The following is a 21490-nucleotide window of genomic DNA, read 5'->3' on the forward strand; positions in this document are numbered from 1 at the left end:
TTCTGGGTGTATGATACACTGGATCTTAGACAGGCAACACTTCCCATTGAAACCTAATCAGTGCCTGCTGGTGTTCAGTTAGACCATAAACTTTATAAAATTAGAGGAGCCCGAAGCTGCTCGTCATGCACATCAGGTGATGCTCTGCTACGTGTTTTATTTCAGTGAGATTAATTACCTCTGAAAGAACCACCGTGATTCTGCCCTCACAGTAACAGGGTGTCACTAATTACTGAGATACTGTGAGATATAGAGGTTAATTACAAAACCTTCAAGCTTATATTCCCATGTGCAGCAAGAGGCGTGGAAACTGGATCAAATGATAGTGTAACAACATTTTTTTTAAATAGAAGATTACTTTTAAAACATTAATGAAGCATCTGCAGCACTGGACTAATGTGAACCTACAGGGAGTGCAGAATTATTAGGCAAGTTGTATTTTTGAGGAATAATTTTATTATTGAACAACAACCATGTTCTCAATGAACCCAAAAAACTCATTAATATCAAAGCTGAATGTTTGTGGAAGTAGTTTTTAGTTTGTTTTTAGTTTTAGCTATTTTAGGGGGATATCTGTGTGTGCAGGTGACTATTACTGTGCATAATTATTAGGCAACTTCACAAAAAACAAATATATACCCATTTCAATTATCTATTTTTACCAGTGAAACCAATATAACATCTCCACATTCACAAATATACATTTCTGACATTCAAAAACAAAACAAAAACAAATCAGCGACCAATATAGCCACCTTTCTTTGCAAGGACACTCAAAAGCCTGCCATCCATGGATTCTGTCAGTGTTTTGATCTGTTCACCATCAACATTGCGTGCAGCAGCAACCACAGCCTCCCAGACACTGTTCAGAGAGGTGTACTGTTTTCCCTCCTTGTAAATCTCACATTTGATGATGGACCACAGGTTCTCAATGGGGTTCAGATCAGGTGAACAAGGAGGCCATGTCATTAGTTTTTCTTCTTTTATACCCTTTCTTGCCAGCCACGCTGTGGAGTACTTGGACGCGTGTGATGGAGCATTGTCCTGCATGAAAATCATGTTTTTCTTGAAGGATGCAGACTTCTTCCTGTACCACTGCTTGAAGAAGGTGTCTTCCAGAAACTGGCAGTAGGACTGGGAGTTGAGCTTGACTCCACCCTCAACCCGAAAAGGCCCCACAAGCTCATCTTTGATGATACCAGCCCAAACCAGTACTCCACCTCCACCTTGCTGGCGTCTGAGTCGGACTGGAGCTCTCTGCCCTTTACCAATCCAGCCACGGGCCCATCCATCTGGCCCATCAAGACTCACTCTCATTTCATCAGTCCATAAAACCTTAGAAAAATCAGTCTTGAGATATTTCTTGGCCCAGTCTTGACGTTTCAGCTTGTGTGTCTTGTTCAGTGGTGGTCGTCTTTCAGCCTTTCTTACCTTGGCCATGTCTCTGAGTATTGCACACCTTGTGCTTTTGGGCACTCCAGTGATGTTGCAGCTCTGAAATATGGCCAAACTGGTGGCAAGTGGCATCTTGGCAGCTGCACGCTTGACTTTTCTCAGTTCATGGGCAGTTATTTTGCGCCTTGGTTTTTCCACACGCTTCTTGCGACCCTGTTGACTATTTTGAATAAAACACTTGATTGTTCGATGATCACGCTTCAGAAGCTTTGCAATTTTGAGACTGCTGCATCCCTCTGCAAGATATCTCACTATTTTTGACTTTTCTGAGCCTGTCAAGTCCTTCTTTTGACCCATTTTGCCAAAGGAAAGGAAGTTGCCTAATAATTATGCACACCTGATATACGGTGTTGATGTCATTAGACCACACCCCTTCTCATTACAGAGATGAACATCACCTAACATGCTTAATTGGTAGTAGGCTTTCAAGCCTATACAGCTTGGAGTAAGACAACATGCATGAAGAGGATGATGTGGACAAAATACTCATTTGCCTAATAATTCTGCACTCCCTGTATAGGCTAGGTTAAAGCTGATACTGATACTTGGCAGAAGTCTTGAGCCACCCCTCATTTCTTCATGGTTTTCTAGGAAAACTAGAAAAAGGTGCAACACATTTTTATTAACACAATAAGGCAAAAAACAGTTCTAGCAAGTCTGAAAGATGAAATGTAATATGTACCTTTATTCTTCTTTATGCTTTTTAGATAGGGTTACATGTTGGAACAAAATCGGACTTTTCCTGGTTTATAATTCCATCATTTATGACACAATCCCATTGCTGCTGGTTGAAATGCAGCCCTTGAATGGTTCATTGGTGCTGGTCGTTAAAAAAAAAAAAAGAAAACGTTCCACTGGCAATGAACAGGTGCAAGGACTGGACTGAAAAAGCAGCCAAGGTCCAAAATATGTTTTTGAAAGACGTCCTTGAGAACTACTGCTCAATAGCACTTTTGAAATTACAAAAGTCTGGCTCCTTGGGAGCAAAATATAAAGAAAAGAGGGGTGACTCAAGACTTTTGCACTGTATTTAAAATTAACCTATTATGTTTCTAGGTCCATACTTTCATCTTAGACCATTATTCCAATATCTTTGGAAATCATTGTTACAAATAATCCTCAACCATCTTGTATTTGAAACAACCTCTTCGTTTCCTTCACCCTCCCCTAAAACCAGCTTTCCTCTCAATATCGTTCTCATACACACGCTTGTATGGCACATGGGTGGGGCTTCTGTGCTGACAGCTAAATGTATGTACCTGAAAAGACCATAATAAGGATATCGCAATGCACCATACAGAATCAAGAGTAGGAAAAAAACGTCTGAAACTGATAGCAGTCTTAAGTCTGGGCTCTTTTTAGCTCACTGATGTAATTACACTGCTCAAAACAATGAAGGTAACCTTTAATGATCCCAGTATAACACAGAATAGTACAGGAATGAAATCCCCAGAGCCACTGTTGGACTTTATGCTGGTGAAGCAGCCAAATACTCAAATACTGCCCAGAAGCTCAGCATCACGCTATCATTTTCATTTCTAAAAGCACACAAAATGAATTCACAGTGGTTTGAGGTTCCAGCCTGGCCAGGTTGATACTCCTGACGTGAGTTGGTGTTATACTGCGAGGACTAAGTGTTCCTTTTTGAGCAGTAAACTTAAACTTTGGCCAAGTGTAATCTGAGCATCAAGCGTGTAACAGCATATACATGAGAGAAAATAAAGGAAAGTATTATAGGTCCTCTATAAAAAAGAAACACGAGCCAGTAGTTAAATTAATGACATATGACAGCAAAGATAATGGAACATTTTTCATAGAATTTATTATAGTTGGTTTTTTTTCCACTAACATGGATACACAACGCTCTAACTGTCATGGCTTTTTTGTCTTAAATACTCTCCGCTCATAAAGAAAAACTGTAAAAATATTTAATTATAACTAATTAAAAGATCTCTTCAGGGGCTGGACTTGGAAGGGTGTACAGGTATGAGGGGATGGAGGTGGGTGGGGATTTGTCTGTGGTCCTTATCTGAGAAGCTGTGTGGATTTGGGGGGGACTGAAAAAGGGTCGAAGGGTCACGTTACATCCAGCGAGGCTTTCACCGCGAAGACGGGGTGGTGTTGCCATTTAAAGAAAACCTAAAAGAACGACATGAAGCAGCAGGTCAGAATAAGATAAGTGTGTATTTGCTGTTTAATATTAAACAGCCCGGCTGAGACGGCGGTACATCACCTGCACACTCTCTCCATCACATGTGTAACGAGACGGTCAGAGATGCCCGGACAGGACTCCTCTGCCAGGTTGAAGGCATTCTCCAGTTCCTCAATGGCTCCTACTCCGCCGCCACTTGCCCGCCGCTTCTCCTTCAACTGGTGGTAAAGGAAAAATCAAACAGGAACGATTTAGTATGCCGTGCAGTGAGAAACTTAAAAAAAGAAAAAAAAATCCTTCTGTTTAGAGTAAATATAATGAAACAGGTTATGTGGGGGCAAGCTTTTTATTAATATCATAACAAGACCCACTTCACTCTTACCTGTTAATGGTAAAAAACAAGGCAGAGATTCACGGTGTCATGATGTTGGCCCTTTGTCTAAATCAGAGGTCAGCAACCTGTGGCTCGCGTTAGTCACAGGTTACAATTACTATATATATATATATTGATTTATCCTCTCCCAATTTCATCCGCCTGTTTGTGCCCCGTTACCCACGTGTGCTTCTTTTTTTATCCAACTGTTTGCTAGCAGGAGCTAAAATGCCTCTTGATGCTGAAGGTTGCCGACGCCCAGTCTAAATGAATCTAAACGCTGCTGTCGGCTGCTTAATTGCCACAAGGGGTCGCCACACTAGGTGATGCTGCGTGTTTGATTTGGCAGTCTTACATTGGATGCCCTTCTTTTTGGACCCTAATGACCTTTCAATTGTCAAGCAAATATTCCGACTACTACATTTTATCTAAATGAATCTGAGATTGTATAAAAAGCAGCAGTATGGCCTACCTCTCTGAAGGTGGGTGTTACCAAAGCAGACAAGCACTGTGACTTTGGTTGCCTTTTCACAGAATCTCCTGACTGCAAAGAGAAAACAGAGCGTAAGAAGAAAGGAAAAAAGATTCGACCTGGTGTTTCCGTCTCTGCTCAGTCTGCCTTACCTCTGAATCTGTGTGCGTGTAGCCCTTCTGTAACTTGTTCATAGAAGTGGGCCTGACTGTGGGGAAGGTCCACATGGGACACTGATCTACATCACCATCAGCATCCCTGAAAGAAGCGGGGACAGGAAGAGGAAGAAGATTGAAAGGACGAGTAAACATACCCCTGACAGATACACCCTGATTGTTAATGCAAATAAGTGTGATGTTCTTGAGACTAACATGTCCGAGTCGTCAGAGCTGGACTCCTCCCCGTGTCCCTCTGATTTCCAGCGGCGGTAGCGGTCAATCAGCTCTGTCAGATAAGCTGTCTTCTTGGTGTAACGTGTGATAAACTTGTGTTTCAGAAGCTCTTTGGCTGTTGGTCTCTGTGCAGAGAAGAAATTCAGTTCGATTCAATTCCATTTATACAGCGTCAAATCACAACAACTGTTGCCTCAAGGTGCTTTATATTGTAGTGAATAAAAACATGAGGAGCATAAAAATGTACAACCAAGGGTAATATCACTCAGCCCATACAAGTTGGAGTGCTGTTGTCTACAAACACATGCTAAAGCAAGCTTCAGTGTCAAATTACTTGGAAAGGTTTTGGCGCCTTTCAAGAGCGCACTTTGGATCATGTTGGAATATTTGAGAAACAACCAGAACAATCTCTAATTCCTATTAAGGACCGGACATGCTAATCCAAAATACTTGGTAGGATAAAGAATTCATGTTCAGTTTCTCTCTCAATGCAGCAGTTATTACCAGATGTATGATACTCATGTATGTTGGTGTTTTACTCACAAAACGGGGGTCTTTATTTAGACAAGCCTCTACAAATTCTTTAAAGGGTTTGCTGTAAGGGCCTTCCAATGTGGGTGGAGTGTTTTTGGGGATTAGGAAGAGGACTCTCATGGGGTGTAGATCAGAGTTGGGGGGTTCCCCTTTGGCCAACTCAATGGCGGTGATTCCCAGAGACCAGATATCAGCCTGAGTGGGTAAAGACATAAAGAGCTGTTTAAGGCATCAAAATTCAGTTCCCGTTGGTTAACAACAAAATGATGTCTCTTCATGCTCTCAGTGTACACACAGCTTGTTCACAAACGTTTGCCTCACCTTAAAGTCGTAGGCTGACTGCTTAATGACCTCCGGGGCCATCCAGAAAGGCGTGCCGACAAATGTGTTCCTCTTGATCTGAGTGTCTGTCAGCTGCCCCGCCACCCCAAAATCTGCCAGCTTCACATCACCCTGCTCTGACAAGAGCACATTGGCAGCTGGGAGAAAGGCAGAAAAGACAGACCGTTAAAATACAACCTAAAGTATCTGGGTCTGCTTTTTGTATCTGTTACAGCAGTCTGGTTAATATAACGTGCTAAAAATAAGATGAGGCCAGAACATCTGAGATAATGAGTAACAATGTTGTTACAGCTTATTCAGGCCAACTCTCACTTTTGAAATCCAAAATCATAATAATTAATTTTGGATTTTGGAGACTGGAGTGCTGCATTTAATTTCACAAGCAACTGTAGATAAAAGGAGCACAAGAACACAAATAATACGGAGAATAAATCCACCCCACCGAGTAATACACCAAAGTTTTAAACTCCTTATTTGTGCGATTACTTAATTACAAAGTGTTACATTTTTTTATAACAAGGAAAGAACAGAGCAGAAAAGGCTCCACACACAAAATATGTAAAAGTGTATACAATTCGCACACGCAGCATGTTGTGAGATTTCAAGCTCACAGATGGTGTTAAAAATGTACACAGCTCGTTGGCATATTTCAGTGTGTGCACTTCTTCTCTGCAGCATCTGGTTAAGGCCGGCTGTGCAGCAGCTCTCTATCACAGCGTTCAGTTGTTGACATAAAACGTTGGATCACAGCATTGAGTCTTGTACTCACAACAGCGTACACTACAAAACAGCTCTGAATTATACCCGAGTTTGTACCAGCGCAGAACTTGACAACTATGTTAGCTGTTAGCTGATACCTATGAGACTCTTTGGGTGAGTTCACACCTATAGTTTGTTTTCTCTGGTATAGTTGGTGAGTTTGTAAACTTTGAGTTCTTCCCTATGATTTGGTATCTTTTCACAAAGAGAGAGAAAAAAAAAAAAAAAACACGTCAGGATGTTCAGTCCGCTCACTGGACAGATGTGTAAATATAGAAAGAAGGTGCTGTGTCCTGGACTATTAGAGAATATACAGAATTTACTTTCATTTCACGGATAGCTGCTAGCCCATACAGACCTTTGCACATCTCTAGTACCTTGCTGTATCTCTGAAAACAAAGCATACGTGCCTACAGGAAGTTTTTTTGTTTTTTTTTTAAAATCTCAAACTTGTAACCTGGTAGTTTGTTTGGGTCAACTACCAGGAACATATTCACATCATAAATAAACTATTCTGGAGTTCATTTAGAACTGCACCAAGACAACCTCTTCCAAAGGGTCTCTGTGTGGCTGTTTTGGTCTGTGCCCAAGTGTGATAACTGGGTTCACATCTGCACAAACAAACAGCACCAAGGAGGAAAATGAACCAGAGTTTGATTTAAAAGGACCGAACACCGTAAAGATCGAATTGAGTGCTCATTACCTTTGATATCTCTGTGAATCTTCCTTTCAGAGTGCAGATACTCCAGCCCCTTTAGTATTTCCCTCAGTATAGTAGCAATGTAAGTTTCTTCAAGAGGTCCTGGACGGAGCTAGGATGGTGACAGTGTGACAAAAAGATGAGTTTTCCCTCTCGAGTATGAAAAGTGCACTATTGGAGGAGTTGTCTAAAACTTTGTAAGCTGCATAAAAATAGAAATCTACTTACTAGATCCAGAGCAGATCCTCCACCTAAATACTCCATGATAATCCACAGCTTTGTTCCCTGTGGGAGGAGGAAACAATTGAAGGAACAAACCACTGTATGTGTTTGTATATTTAAGCATCTGGGCAAGTATCACTTCAGTATTTACATTATCTCACCTTCAGATATGAGCCATAATACTTTGTAACATAAGGACTGTCGCACTGGCTCAGCACTGTGATCTCCTGCTGAATGTCTTCTATCTCGTCCTCTGCCTCCTCCAGGTCTATAATTTTAATGGCCACCACCTCCTTTGTGCGGTTGTTGATGCCTTTGTAGACCTCTCCAAACGAACCCTTGCCGATCCGCTCCTGCTTGGTGAAGTACTCCTCAGGGTCCAACCGAGTATTCTGGCCCAGTGAGAGAAAAAGAGGGATTTAAGTACAGAGTATATACCACAGTGACAACCCCCTGTAGTTTAATGTGTGTGCTTATGAGTGGGCGAGTCTCAACACAGAAGCCATGTTCACAGTTGTCCCTTATCTCCATATTATAGTGTTTGCATGCGCTGCCCAAATATAAAATATGATTTAGAATTAACCTTCTTATCTATGTCAGTGCCCATCTATTCAGTCACATCCCTATACAATTAACTAGACTCTAGATCGAGCTTTGTGCCAGGATGTAATTTAAGAAGTGTGACTCCTGAAAGTTCAGTGGTTTTGTCTCTCCATAACAGCAGGAAATGAGCAATGATTTGCGAACAAAAACGCCTTCAAAGAAGTCACTAAGTGCAAAAAAATATTATCTTAATAAAGACTTAACTCTAAACGCCCAACTCTGAAAAAATAAAATGTCATTACACACTCATACAAGATCAGAGATTATTATTACATATTTGTCATTTGTTGATGGCAGTCAATTGTACACCTGACTGTGACACCGACAAGAACATTATATATACATAAATTCACATCTGTGCATATTAACACTTGCTTTTATGGCCTAGCCCACCACCCGGGTTATTCATGGAAAGCCTGAAAAGCCATGGGGGTTCGGCTGGTCTTGGTTAAGAAGCAGGGAGGTGACAGTTGAAGAAAAGATCATTTCTTTACCTGGTTCTGCATGTCTCGAAGGTGTGCCATCCCCTCGGCTGGTTGGACGGGACAGGGACGGCCACAGTCCTGTCTTTCAAAAGTCAATAAATTGTCCTTTCGGGTTTTTTCTCCCCTCGTATGTGTCTAGGAAGCTAGCTAGGCTGGCTAGCCAACTAGATAAACAGCCAGTCTGCAGGCTTTAACGGGGCTGTCACTCCGCGCACTGTTTTCGGCCTCCGGGTAAAACGGAGGACTGAGCAGCCGAGCTACTGACCGAGAGACTCCATGAGTGTCGGTGGTCCGAAATAGAGGAGAAAAATAGCTCTTTCCGTGAATTAATAATTAATTCATTTCAAGGAGCGCTTAGCCCGTTGTTCAATTGAAGCTTGAGGAGGACAAAATAATGGCCCAGCTCGAGAACGCATGCGCGTTTTTTTCTTAAATTCGTTGGAATTGTGGGAGTTGTATTTCTCCATGCTTCAGAGACACGCTTCTTCAAACCTTTCAAGTTTTTTTTCTTAACACGGTACACGGCAAAAATTAAAATAAGATAAAACTACATTCACAATTTTAATTTAAAAAACTACAACACGTGATCTCTTGGAAAATGGTTTTACCTACGTTCAGATCTAACCAAAGTCCCATATATATATATCTCACATAATACCATACAAGCTGCCAGACAGCATTAGAACACCACTGAGGATTCATTACATACAAAAATAGAAAATGAACAAGTTCAATTCAATTTAAAGCTGAAATAAGTTTAAATTACATTTTGTGGAAATGATTGTGTGTGTTTTCTGCGTATGATTGATAGCAGATGAACTGGAAATTCAAATTAGGGCAAATCAAATTAACCATATGCAGACAAGTGTTATGTGGGAGTAAATCTTTGTGTTTGTCTCTGTGATGAAGATATAATAGTATAAATTTGAGCACAGTGGATAGTGTGGACAAAGACGACAACACACATATTAACAAGACTGAGTAATATCTTTTGAATGGATGAATGTTTATATTTTGTTTTGCTTTTATTTATTTAATCAAACCTTTATGCACGAGCTGTCATACATAGACACCATACCTAAAGACATCATCCAGAAACTGCTGACAATCTACAATATCTATCTACAATACAAAAGGTCCAGCTTCATTAAAATGCAAGTTTCATTTCCATCAGACTTTAAACCTGCACTCGAAGTAAACCATCTAGCCACCAAAACACCCCAGTAACAACTGGCCGGTTGGTGCATTTTTAACCCAGACATTGAAGCAAAGTCCCGCATCTTAATCGGCCCTAGTGTGACCCACACACAGACTATTTACCCCACACACTTTGTTGGGATGTGGTCACCCTGACCACCCTGTTTTCTTTTTTTCCCGTGACGTTGGCTACTTTTATTTGAAATACATTTTATTTTTGCAGTTCAGACAAATTAACTTATGTGACAATAAAAATAAATAAGAGACGACCAACTTACGTAAATAAAGCAGGTTAAACTGCCAATTTTAAATGTCCATTGGTTTTCACCAACTCCTGCGGCTCTCGGTGCACTTCATAGTAACCGCCCCGGCGGTCACGCGGGGTAGCGTTAACAGCTACACCCACACTAACTAGAAGCGTTGAGAGCTTTCGCTGAGTCCGTCTCGGTTGGTCCTTTGAGGAGCCCCTGATGCTATTTGTATGACAGCCCGAACAGCGTGTTGGCGCATGTCAGTTTAAACCCAGGTGGTAAAACCATAACGGTGAGTATTGACAGGACAGACCTCTGGCTAACCAGCATGTCAGTGCAGACAGTCAGCGGCTTACAGCGCAGCGTTTAATAAGCTAAAATCGATAGCGTCGTCTGTTAACGCTTTTCAAGCATAGCGACAAGCTAGATTGCTAACATACAAGCTAGACATGGCGTCTTATGTGGATTTTCACTCAGTGACATTGAAGCGACGTGCCAGCAACAGCTTCACCTCATGTCGCTGTTATGTAACGACGTAACATGAAATGCTATTTCTCGTAGTGTACTCATTAGCTTGGACCTAAACCCACTACCTTACACCGTCTGGAGCAGATGCTTTTTGCACGGGCTAATGATCGTGTTTAAAGTTTAGGTAGCACCATTTGCTACTGAGCTAATTGGCTAAATTCAGGGTTAACTGCAGCATGTGTTTTATTGTAAATTGGCATGTAATAAAAAGGTCAGGCAAGATATGAGCCTTGATGTGTTATTTAAAATGGGGCATTAAGTTGAGCTTATATTTTTGAACTCTTAGCTGCAGTCACACCCACACTGTTTGGTTAGTATCTGTGCGTTTCATTTGTTTCCCATTTTGTGGGTTATCAGCTGGATGAGTGGGGCAACTTTCAATACCCCCTCTGCAGAGGTGGCTGAGATGAATCGCATCCATTTTGAGCTGGAGTATACAGAGGGCATCAGCCAGCGCATGCGAATCCCAGAGACCCTCAAAGTGGCCCCAGAGAGCCAAGCGGGATCCATACCACTTCAGCAGCCTTTGCCCACTCACACAGCTCTGATGCAGGTTCCTGAGAGGATTGTTGTTGCAGGTGAGGATGACAGTTGGCAGTCATGTTTGAGGTATTATGTTTAAAACATGTATATGCGTATAAAAATTTCATGGCCAATTTTTCTGTAGGGGATGAAGGGGATCCTCGATTTGCATGTCCAAGAGACTTGGATCTGATTCAGTCCATTCCTCCTGTGGACCTCCTGAACATGAAGGCCCCTCCACGTGTCCTCACCCTTACCGAGCAGCCTCTGGATTCGCTTGAAACAGACCAAACTGTCAACTCGCAGCGCAATCCCAGCCAAGCGGTACGTTTTCTTTCAGAGTAATCTCAGCTTCCTTCTCAGAATATTGAATTTTCTTCTCTCATTATATTCAAAACTTTAAGTGGATCCATAATGTAGTGGTATACTATATTTGCCTTATGCTGAAATTATGGTTCAGCCGTGTTAGTGCATTGGGACTATGCTGGCACTTTATTGGCTTGTCTACTTGCAGAGAGTGTCTATTGTCGATTGAGGCACTGTACAAAATATGTGGTACAACCGGTCTGCGGGCTACTTTTGCTTGTGCTGTTGTTGGTATGTCAGTCAGCTGCTGAGAAGCGTGAAGTTATAATCTACAAAGAGCTGAAGTGGTACTGAGTGTTAAACAATGTAAAGTATTAACTGCACCCACTGTCTGTACTTCTCATGCGCTATCTTTTGGTCTCTGATTTTTTTTAATTTTTTTTATTTTTTATTTATTTTTATTTATTTATTTATTTTCCTCACAATCCTCCCATTCCTAGTGAACTCCATTGCCGCTCCCTTCCCTGTTCCAGCCCACTTGTCAGTCAATCAGCATTTGACTAATGCAATTGGGATTTTGGAAGACGGCACATAAACATGTTTGCACACTATTTATAGCGTAGGGATAGTCCTGGTAACTAATTTCTTAGTCAAATGAACAGGGGATAAAAATGTGATTAACTGACTCGTCTAAAACTCAGATATCAAGTTATATTTGAGAACTGTATAAGGTCTAAAACTCTAAACAAAAGAGTTTTAAATCATAAATCCCATTCTGGATTTATGAATCAGCACGGTGGCACGGTGGTTAGCACTGTTGCCGCACAGCAAGGTGGTCCTGAGTTCAATTCCACCATCAGGCTGGGGTCTTTCTGTGTGGAGTTTGCATGTTCTCCCCGTGTTTGCGTGGGTTCTCTCCGGGTACTCCGGCTTCCTCCCACCGTCCAAAGACATGCAACTTGTGGGGATAGGTTAATTGGATAATCCAAATTGCCACTAGGTGTGAATGTGAGAGTGAGTGTGAATGGTTGTCTGTCCCTGTGTGTTAGCCCTGCGACAGACTGGCGACCTGTCCAGGGTGTACCCCGCCTTTCGCCCTATGACAGCTGGAATAGGCTCCAGCGCCCCCCGGAAAAGGATAAGTGGAAGCGAATGGGTGGATGGATGGATTTATGAATCATGCTGCTTAATTGTACGGCACCTCGCATCGTGCATTATCAACGTTACATGTTACACTCCAGACTACGAAGAAGGAAAAACACTTAAACCTATGTTAAATATAATATATAAATGCATTACTACAAAAGCAAGTTCACGTATTATTAAAATGTGACAAATTAACAGCAGAAAAACCAATGAGTTAAACAGAAAAATGTGGTGCATTTTGTCGATCATTATGAATGATGCACGCTGTTCAAAAATTCATGACAGTGGTTGTCATGAATTTTAATAAAAGTTAAAATCTAAAATAACAAAACAACAAATAATCCAGCCACCCCCCTCCCAGGCCAGGTGATTAAATATAGTCTGTACAGCAGGTCCTGGTTCTACCCCCGGGCCTCCTCCCATTAGGAAATGACCAGCAGAGCACCTTACCCAGGAGGCGTCCTCCTCAGCTGGATGCTTTTGATGTGGAGGAGCAGCGGCTCTACTCTGAGCCCCTCCCAAATGACTGAACTCCTCATTCTATTGCTAAGGAAGTGCCCACTGACCTTTTGGAGAAGGCACATTTTCACTGCTTGTATCAGCAATCTCATTCTTTTGCCTTTAAAAAAACAGTAATAGTGTTAACAAAGAGATCAGGCCGAGATGAGCAGATTTATGGCCTTTCTCAACAACGATGCGCCATCTGATGGCAGGTGGCTGCATAGCAATTTACCTGCATTTGGCTTCAATCAAAATTTAAAACAATTTAGATTACACTACTAGTACGTGTGATAATAGCGAAGAGTAGTTGTCTAGTCAAATAGTCCTGCAAATCCCAACTTTAGGGAAATGTTTATGCAAATGGACATGGTTGCAGTACCATATATTACACATCTAAAGTGAAAGATTCCCCCCCCCACAGCATTATTTCTACTTTATTAGTAATATCAGTTTAGATATTCCTTGATGGTGGTCTTGAAGGTGTTGCTGACATTTTTTTACAAAAACTGCCTGGAGTCGTGGGATTTATGAGACGCAATGAAAACTGAACGTGATTATTTATTTATTTTTTAGCTTTAAGGACTGTCTTTGTGCTATGCTGCACTTCTTCCCATTTTGATTTCTCCATGGAATATGGTTTGTGGTTCTTAAGACACAATAGAAAAATAATGCATTGGTAATTGGTGAAGAGTCATTAATAATCACACATTCTTCTGTAGGAAAAACGTCAATCAGGTGGCCAAAAATTATTTTTCCAGTCAGTTTGGCTGAACTAAATGTGGTTCATCAATCAGCAATCATGCGTTGCTGCAAACTGAGCTTAATGTTATTTCAAATTTGTATTTAACAACAGGCCAGCTTTCATGGTCGGCCTCGAAGGGAGCGCAGCGCGAGTGAGAACGTATCCGGCCGTCACAGCAGTCAGATCAGCAGAGGCGATGTAAGGTACGACCACAGCCACGTTTGAAACGCTGCTTCCCCACCGCTGCCTTTCCAATGTAAAGCTTTCTTTCACTCTTGGTTGATTTATAAAAATGTCTTCTTTCTTTTAATGTTTCTCCCCACCTATCTCCCTGCCAGTGTAACCCCTTCCCCTTCTGCCCCCCCAGTCCGTTTGTGTCCTCCCCTCTGTTCCCCCGAGGATGCAAACATCAACCTGTTTACAGCTGCTGGGCTCCTGTCGTACATCCAGTCAACAACACGCCGTGCTTACCAGCAGGTCCTTGAGGTCCTCGATGACAGCCATCGCAGGTATGTTTTTTCTTTATTCATTTCTTTTTGGCTGAATTTATTACAAATCTTTGCACTAAGAAAGATTGTTAAAGAAACAGATGATTGTTGTGGGGAAATTCAGGAAAAAGTCATGAGCATGAGTTTCTTATTAAAAGAAGTGACATTTAAAACTCTCATACGTCACAGTCCTGGCGTCCTGACTTGTGTACATCCCCCTTTGTTCAATGTGTAACTTACATGTTTGACGACTTTAGTTCACAAGAAAGAAATAATAATTATTTTTCCTTAACGTGACTTCAGCAAATAGCAAATACAAGCCCAATTCCAAAAAAGTTGGGTCACTGCTAAATAAATAAATAAATCGAATGCAATGACTTGAAAATCTCAAACATGTGTGTTTAATAGGGGTGCAACGATACACAAAATTCACGGCTCGGTTCGGTTCGATACTTTGGTGTCACGGTTCGATATTTTTTCGATACAAAAAAAATGTTCATGCCTTTTTAATTTGTTATTTATTAAAATTATAAATATATATTTTAACTCAAAAGTACAGTTTTTAAATTTAATGTTGCTGAAACAAAAAAGTAATAAAATAAATATATCTCAGGGCTCGCAAAATTTCAAAATCCCTGGTAGCCCTTCAGGCAGGGACTCTTCAGTTTTTGGTAGCCCAAAATAAATTTAAGTAGCCCAAATAAAAAAGAGAGCAATTTTTTGATTGATGTTTTGTTTCCTGTTTTGTTTCCTTTACAATATTATACATTAAAGTATAATATTGTATAATTATATAATGTTAACTTCTTATCTTGTGCGTGTTTTTTATTTTGATAGCGAATGCGCACCTGCGGACCACTTATGTGCAGCCCTGGTTATATAGCTTGTCATATTGCAGCCACAGAAATTCTTTTGTCCATGAAACCATAAAGCTGCACTTTCTTTTTGCCTTATAGTCTGATTTGGTAAGCTTTTCTTTGGCTGTCACTTCTTCACCCTGACCTGTCTTATTTGGCTCAGCAGAACTAAAATATATATCCTGCTGCTTTTACACACTCACTCACATAAGCTCAGCGATTCTCTGCGCGATCAACCTCTCACATGTTTAAGCTGCTGGAGATTTCACTTGTCATGTTTGCTAGTAAGCTAACGATTAATAAGACGATGTCAGAGGAATTGGTGCGCAAATTATCATCACTCACCAATCAGTGCTGTTGCTCTCTAACACAGTTCGTGCGATTGCAAAGTGAAAGCAAAAAACAAGCGCAAATTCAAACGCAATTTCAATATGTCACATATTGACAGTGGCTCACCGATGCCAATGACATAATTACCCAGCTACATTTCTGAAAGAATGCAAAAGCATTGACATATATTTTCCTTCCTACAATAGCCCGACGGGCAGGGCAGAGATAGATTTTGGTAGCCCGACTGGAAAAATCGCTAGCCCCGGGATGTCGGGCTAGCGATTAGGGCTGAACGATATATCGCATTTGCGATAATATCGCGACATGATCAAGTGCAATTTTCTAACCGCAAAGGCTGCGATTATACTCTGGACATGTCCAAACTCATGGGCTGCATCCTCCTGAGGCCGCATTTGTAGACCGATTACGTCACAGCGACGCGCCGAAGGCTGTCCAAATTACTACCATATCCCAGAATTCATAGCGCGGCCCAGCCAAACTCCAGTTTCCAGCAATGGCGGCCGCTACTAAGTTTTAAAATTACTCATACTAATCTTTCTGGGTCACAAAATAAACTTTTAACATATTTTCAGGCGAGAAAGTAGTTGTGTAAACATCAAATATCTGCTCGGTTTATCAAGATATCCCATATTTGCAAAAGTGCTTCGACGTTTTCAGAGGCGTCTGCTACCCACCAGCTCGACAGCTAGCCGGGAGCTCGAGGATTACTGATGCGGCCGAGAACGGCACAACTCCCGGCACATCATTTTCAGATCACCGCGGAGTTTCGCTGCTCGGGTTAAACGTAATATATAAGTCACTTAGACAACCTAAAAATGTTATTGTTGGGCTTTTTTCGGTGTTTTGTTTGTTCGTGAGTAAATCGGTTTGGCTGAGATTAAAGTTATTAGATTAGATAAAATAAAACTTTATTAATCCCCCGGGTGGGTTCCTCCTTGGTTTTCACACAGCTGACTAAACGTCAAACAGAAAACTTATTAAACAGAAGTATGAGACAGTCGAGAATTTACACCAGTGTCTGGTTATATTTTAGATAGCAAGAAGCAGACGGCCGAGTTTATTAAACTCCACCGAGACAGCGGTGACGCTAATCAGAACTAGACCGTCCAATTTCACGCCTTTAAATTTTAAAGGCGTGTTTGTGTGTGTGTTTATACAATTGCTATTATGTTTGCACTTTATGTGTAATGTTACTGACTGCAGAGATCAGTAAGATGTGTGTATTTTTTATTTATTAGTTTTATTTATTTAATATTATTTTTTAATTGAATGACTGTCTAGTAGTTCACAGATGTCGAAAAACTGAGTGTGGTAAAGCCACTGATTTTTTTTATGTATATTTCTGCAATCTGCACATTGTACTGACTTTCATTTTAATGTTTACACCAGGGTTCCTTGTCAGCACTTTATGCTCAGATGTTTGTAAGCTAAAAATAAACTATTGTGTATGTTCAAATATACTGTTGTGATTGAAGAAGTTAAATAAAAATGTCAGTCATCAATTCATGCATCACCTCATGTCATCATAACAGAGGTCTGTCTTCCAGGAAAGAACAGTTTAAAATTAATGTAATATAGTATTGGCCATACTATATGATGTATTGCTTGTCTTTGTTTAATAATACAGAAGACAAAGACCTTAAAAAATAATCGCATCGCAATATTGGGGCAAAAAATCGCAATTAGATTATTTTCCATAATCGTTCAGCCCTACTAGCGATTTTGCGAGCCCTGTATCTGATTGAGGAATCACTCATCTTTGGAAAAGAGAGTTTATTACAGAGAAATGGCTCTTTCCAAAATAAAAGCTATACTATACGCTTCTTCTGGGCTATATTCTCAGCAGCATATTAAACATATCAGGTCCCCATAAGGAGAATCAAGTGCTAATGGCTGTCTAAATGACTCGGGTAAATTTGTAGCATGCATGCTTGTTGTTTTTGTCTGCTTCCACTTGTCTTTGCACTAGGATGATGTCGGAGTAAATGTGCAGTCATATTCGTTTTGTTCCCACTAGTGCTGTCAGCGTAAATCTCGTTGAAATGACCTTAACGCCACAACACGGCAAATCTCCGTTAACGAGCTACCGCGGATCGCCCCGTGCATGGGGCTGGACGGCCAACACGTTAACGAGCTAACTGCGCTAACACACTAGTTCCCACCCATGTAATTGAGCATTGCGTGGCACATCCAACATACTGTTTTACTTTAGTCCATGACTCGCTTACCTTCAGGGTCATACGTCACATGAAAACCAAAATAATTCCAAACGCCAGATCTGAATGAGGGTGGGGGAGGTTGCCATTTTTTTGCCATGTTGCAAGGAGAGCTTAACTTCTGTCTCGCTAGCTTGCCCTGCGCTCAGTGAATCTGCGTTCGACTACTCCGCCTAGGCTGCACTGTCGAGCGCAGATCCACTGAGCACTCAAAACAGACAGCATAGTCAGAAGGAAAGTTGATAAAATAAATTAAAAATTTTGTATTGTTCGATACATATGCGTACCGAACCGAAAGCACTGTATCGAACGGTTCAATATCGATACGAGTATCGTTGCACCCCTAGTGTTTAAGTGTGGCACCAGTGTCTCAGCACGGTCAGCTTTTCACCTGACCTCACACACGCGTCTCTCCTTCTGGTCTTTGACATCACTATAAAGAAGGGAAGACCTCATTAGATTAATAACCTTTACCTGTCCCTCCAACCTCTCTGGTACTGCCCCTTGAGCTCACTGCACCATGCCTTCCCTGCAGCTGAGCCAGGGGGAACCACACCTCCGCCACAATTAGTTCATTTTGAATTTGATGGCAGCAACACGTTAAAAAAAACCAAACGGTTGAGACAGGGTTATGTTTATCACTGTGTAGCATCCCTCTTCTCTTAATAACAGCATGTAAATTTCTGGTGATTGAGGACAGCAGTTACTGCACTTTTGGGAGAGGAAAGTTGTCCCATTCTTGTCTGATAGAGGATTCTAGTTGCTCAGCAGTCCTGGGTCTCCTGTGTCACATTTTTCATTTCATGATGCTCCAAATGTTTCCAGTCAGTTCAACACTGGTTTAGCATCGTCTTGCTGAAGTAAACAAGCATTCTCTGAAAAAGATATTATCTGGATGGGAGCATATGTTGCCCAAATACCTGTATATACCTTTTAGCTGTAACTGTGCCTTTCCACATGTGCAAGCTGCCAGTTCCATAGGCACTGATGCAACTCCATACCATCAGAGATGCAGGCTTGTAAACTGAAAGTTGATGATAAGCCAGTTGGTCCCTCTCCTCTTTAGTCCAGTGGAGGTGGCATCCTTGTTTTCCAAGTGGAATTTCAAGTTTTTCACCTGATCACAGGTTTCCACTTCTGCCTTAAGTTACTTTTGTGAATGTAATGGTGAATTACACACAGTGATTTTAAGTGTTCCTGAGCCCAAGCTGTGATTCCCATGACATGTCTGTTTTTAATGCAGTGCTGCCTGAAATTCTGTATTGATTTTCAGCTGTTTGACTTGATTGGAGATTTTTGTCAGAATGTCAGATTTTTTAAAATGATAATGAGTAGTTCCTCCAACGGTTTCTGTTTAGTACCACTTACATTTCCAGCCTTTTGTTGACGCTGTCTCAACTTTATTAGGATGTGTTGCTGCCGTCGAACACAAACTGAGCCAGTTTTTTTTTTTTTTTTAAATGAGTTTGTTGGAACATTTGACATGTTTTCTATGTTCTGTTGTGAATAAAAAATGGTTTTCTGGGATTTGCAAATCATTGCACTTTGCTTTATATTTTACACAGCGTCCCAGCCTTTTGGAATTGGGGTTAAAGTTTTAATACAAGAACATCTTTGTAATGTGTTCAGTTTCTGAGCTGAGAAAGAAGTCAAATATAAATGTTATTACCAGGGATGAACCAACTTTTAAAAGAACAATTTGATCATAGCTGTTTGTTGTTGTTGTGTGTCATTGTTTCAAAGTCTGTGAGCCCTTTACCACACTGTTTTAAGCACAAATTCAATCAGATTAACATATGAAGCTGAGCACATTCACCTATGGCTGAGGCCAGCAGTCATAGGTGAATGTGATCTGCGGGTATATAGTGAGTAGGCATCAAGTTGAATACTGGTCACAAAATCATCGAATCCCTCATTAAGGGCCTGAATGAAGATGTGTTCATCTCCACAGGACACACCTGGATCTGGCCCTGGATTTAAACCCTGATGAGTCCGGCTTAGTGGATGCCTCCTCACTGAGACGACAGGTAATGTCTCATATGCTTGCTTTCTGCATGAATGAAAAGGGGCAGGTGATGCATAATTTATGTATTGTCCCAATGTATTTATCTTACTTTCAGGTTTACGGTAAACTCTGATATAATGTATAGATATGGCTCCTTTTGAAGGATGCCGACAGAGCTGCACGCAGCAAGTGTTCAGTTACAGTTATTAGACCCTCGACTCTAAATAAACAAAAATAAGGAACACAAATACTAACTGAAGAAGTAAAAAGGTATACAGAGATTTTATTTGAGAGTGGGAGTATTGTTTAATTGTTAGTGGCTATATTTCTCTGTGCACTGCAATGAAACACAGCCAAATGTGGAGATTTCTCTGTGCATGTTTCAGTAAATCTTAGTTAGGCCCAGTACAGGGAGTGTTTCGCCTTTTTTAAAATGTTTTTTAAAAAAAAATGTTTTTTTTTCAGATTGTGAAGTTGAATCGGCGTCTGCAGCTGTTGGAGGAAGAAAACAAAGAACGCTCAAAGCGAGAGGTGATCCTGTATTCTGCCACCGTAGCTTTCTGGCTCATTAACACCTGGATCTGGTTCCGTCGCTAGATGGAGTCTCCCAAAACACTGGAAACCAAAGCAGTTCCCTGTTAAAGACGTGATCACTGATTTATAGCAAATTCTGTATGGAGGTTTATCCTAAACAGGTCAGTCTCGGCACTCATGAGGTAAAACATGAGGCAGAAAAACATTGTTTTCTGTTTGTCAAGTCGATGTGACAGAATTTCACAGTAATCGTGGGCCTAGTGTCTCGCAGCACTAAAATTAGAAGTAAATGATTTTTTATAAACTGCCGAATGACTGGAAAGCTAAAGCACAATGACAATGCAGCTGAACGATTTAGCACCAACAACAACCACTTCAGTTAAGGTAATGCTATCTCCAGCATGTGTCCTATTTGTGAAGTTTATTCCACTGTCAAACCTATATTTTTGGTTGGTTTGGATCAGCCGTAAATGAAATACGGTACAAATTACACAAACAACTGTCAGCTCCTACTGATAAATAGTTTATGCAAATATTACTGTTTGCACCTCTAAACTTGACAAATCCATTGCACATAATGAACTGGTGTTACAGTTGTGTAAATGAAATCTTTTAACCTGAACAAATTATTAGATAAGTGACAAATGTTTTGGGAACCATAGTTGCAAAACTGAACCTGACTTTTCTGTTGAAAGCAGGTCATAAACTACCATTCTTCCAGAAGTGTCAAACTGAACCGATTGACTCTAAAGATGCCATAACGCTGACCCTTCGTTACTGGAAAAACTTCTTGTGTACATTACAGCATTTGAAAAGCCTGTCTAATCTGTCTTTAATGTTATTTATTTTAACGTTTTTGTCTAGGGGTTGTGTCATCTTGATTATTTGCTAACCAAAGTAACAAGGGTAGGGTACTGTGAAGTGCTGTTTTTCCATGCTGTTAACTCATCTTTGTTCCCACTAAGTCACCTGCAATATTAAAACATGGAATATGACATTTTATACATAATTTAGTGTGATACAAAGAGCCAGTGTGTGTGTGATCGTCCAATGAGAAGAGGTCGATCTGGTTGAAATTATTAAAAAAACAAAAAAAACCCCATTTTATTTTGATAGTAATATAAATATGTATTTAACGCAGGTTTATTTATCACATATACTACTGAGGTGTCAGCAAAGAGTTGCTGTTAGTTTTTCTTTGAAGTCTGTACCTACATGTCTCACTTAAAGCTGGATGTTGGAGTTAAAACTTTAAATTATTTTGTAATATAAGAATACACTTGATGTTTGTAAATATGTTTGCTGTAATAAAAGATGGATGTCAGTTTCAGCCGTGTGTGTGTTCAGCGCTGACTCC

At 40.8% G+C, this 21490-nt stretch overlaps 2 protein-coding genes across 3 annotated transcripts; one reads left to right on the forward strand and one right to left on the reverse strand.

Annotated features, from left to right (window-relative positions):
• Positions 1-3252: 3252 nt before the first annotated feature.
• On the reverse strand, positions 3253-9524 carry stk25b (serine/threonine kinase 25b). The gene is made up of 11 exons (XM_086273227.1): positions 8499-9524; positions 7563-7793; positions 7408-7464; positions 7183-7291; positions 5700-5857; positions 5388-5573; positions 4824-4969; positions 4605-4710; positions 4453-4524; positions 3689-3825; positions 3253-3594 (listed from the first exon to the last, which is right to left on the reverse strand). Exons 1-11 carry the CDS (start codon positions 8526-8528, stop codon positions 3555-3557), a joined length of 1272 nt encoding a protein of 423 aa, XP_086129353.1. The 5' UTR covers positions 8529-9524; the 3' UTR covers positions 3253-3554.
• A 548-nt stretch (positions 9525-10072) lies between these two features.
• On the forward strand, positions 10073-21463 carry LOC147308699 (mitochondrial fission factor homolog A-like). Of its 2 annotated transcripts, none has more exons than XM_086273231.1 (7): positions 10073-10229; positions 10823-11043; positions 11133-11311; positions 13794-13885; positions 14021-14191; positions 19546-19621; positions 20065-21463. In XM_086273231.1, the coding sequence occupies exons 2-7, from the start codon at positions 10827-10829 to the stop codon at positions 20194-20196; spliced, it is 867 nt and encodes a 288-aa protein (XP_086129357.1). In that variant the 5' UTR covers positions 10073-10229; positions 10823-10826; the 3' UTR covers positions 20197-21463. The 2 variants fall into 2 exon arrangements, with proteins under 2 accessions (XP_086129357.1, XP_086129358.1); XM_086273232.1 differs by having other exon boundaries at positions 10080-10229; positions 10861-11043.
• Positions 21464-21490: the final 27 nt, after the last annotated feature.

This window comes from Aulonocara sp. 'chitande type north' Nkhata Bay, linkage group LG18 (assembly GCF_057382095.1).
Source record: "Aulonocara sp. 'chitande type north' Nkhata Bay isolate Kocher_YH1m ecotype deep benthic linkage group LG18, A_spYH_male_GT1.1, whole genome shotgun sequence".
Taxonomy (NCBI): Eukaryota; Metazoa; Chordata; class Actinopteri; order Cichliformes; family Cichlidae; genus Aulonocara; species Aulonocara sp. 'chitande type north' Nkhata Bay.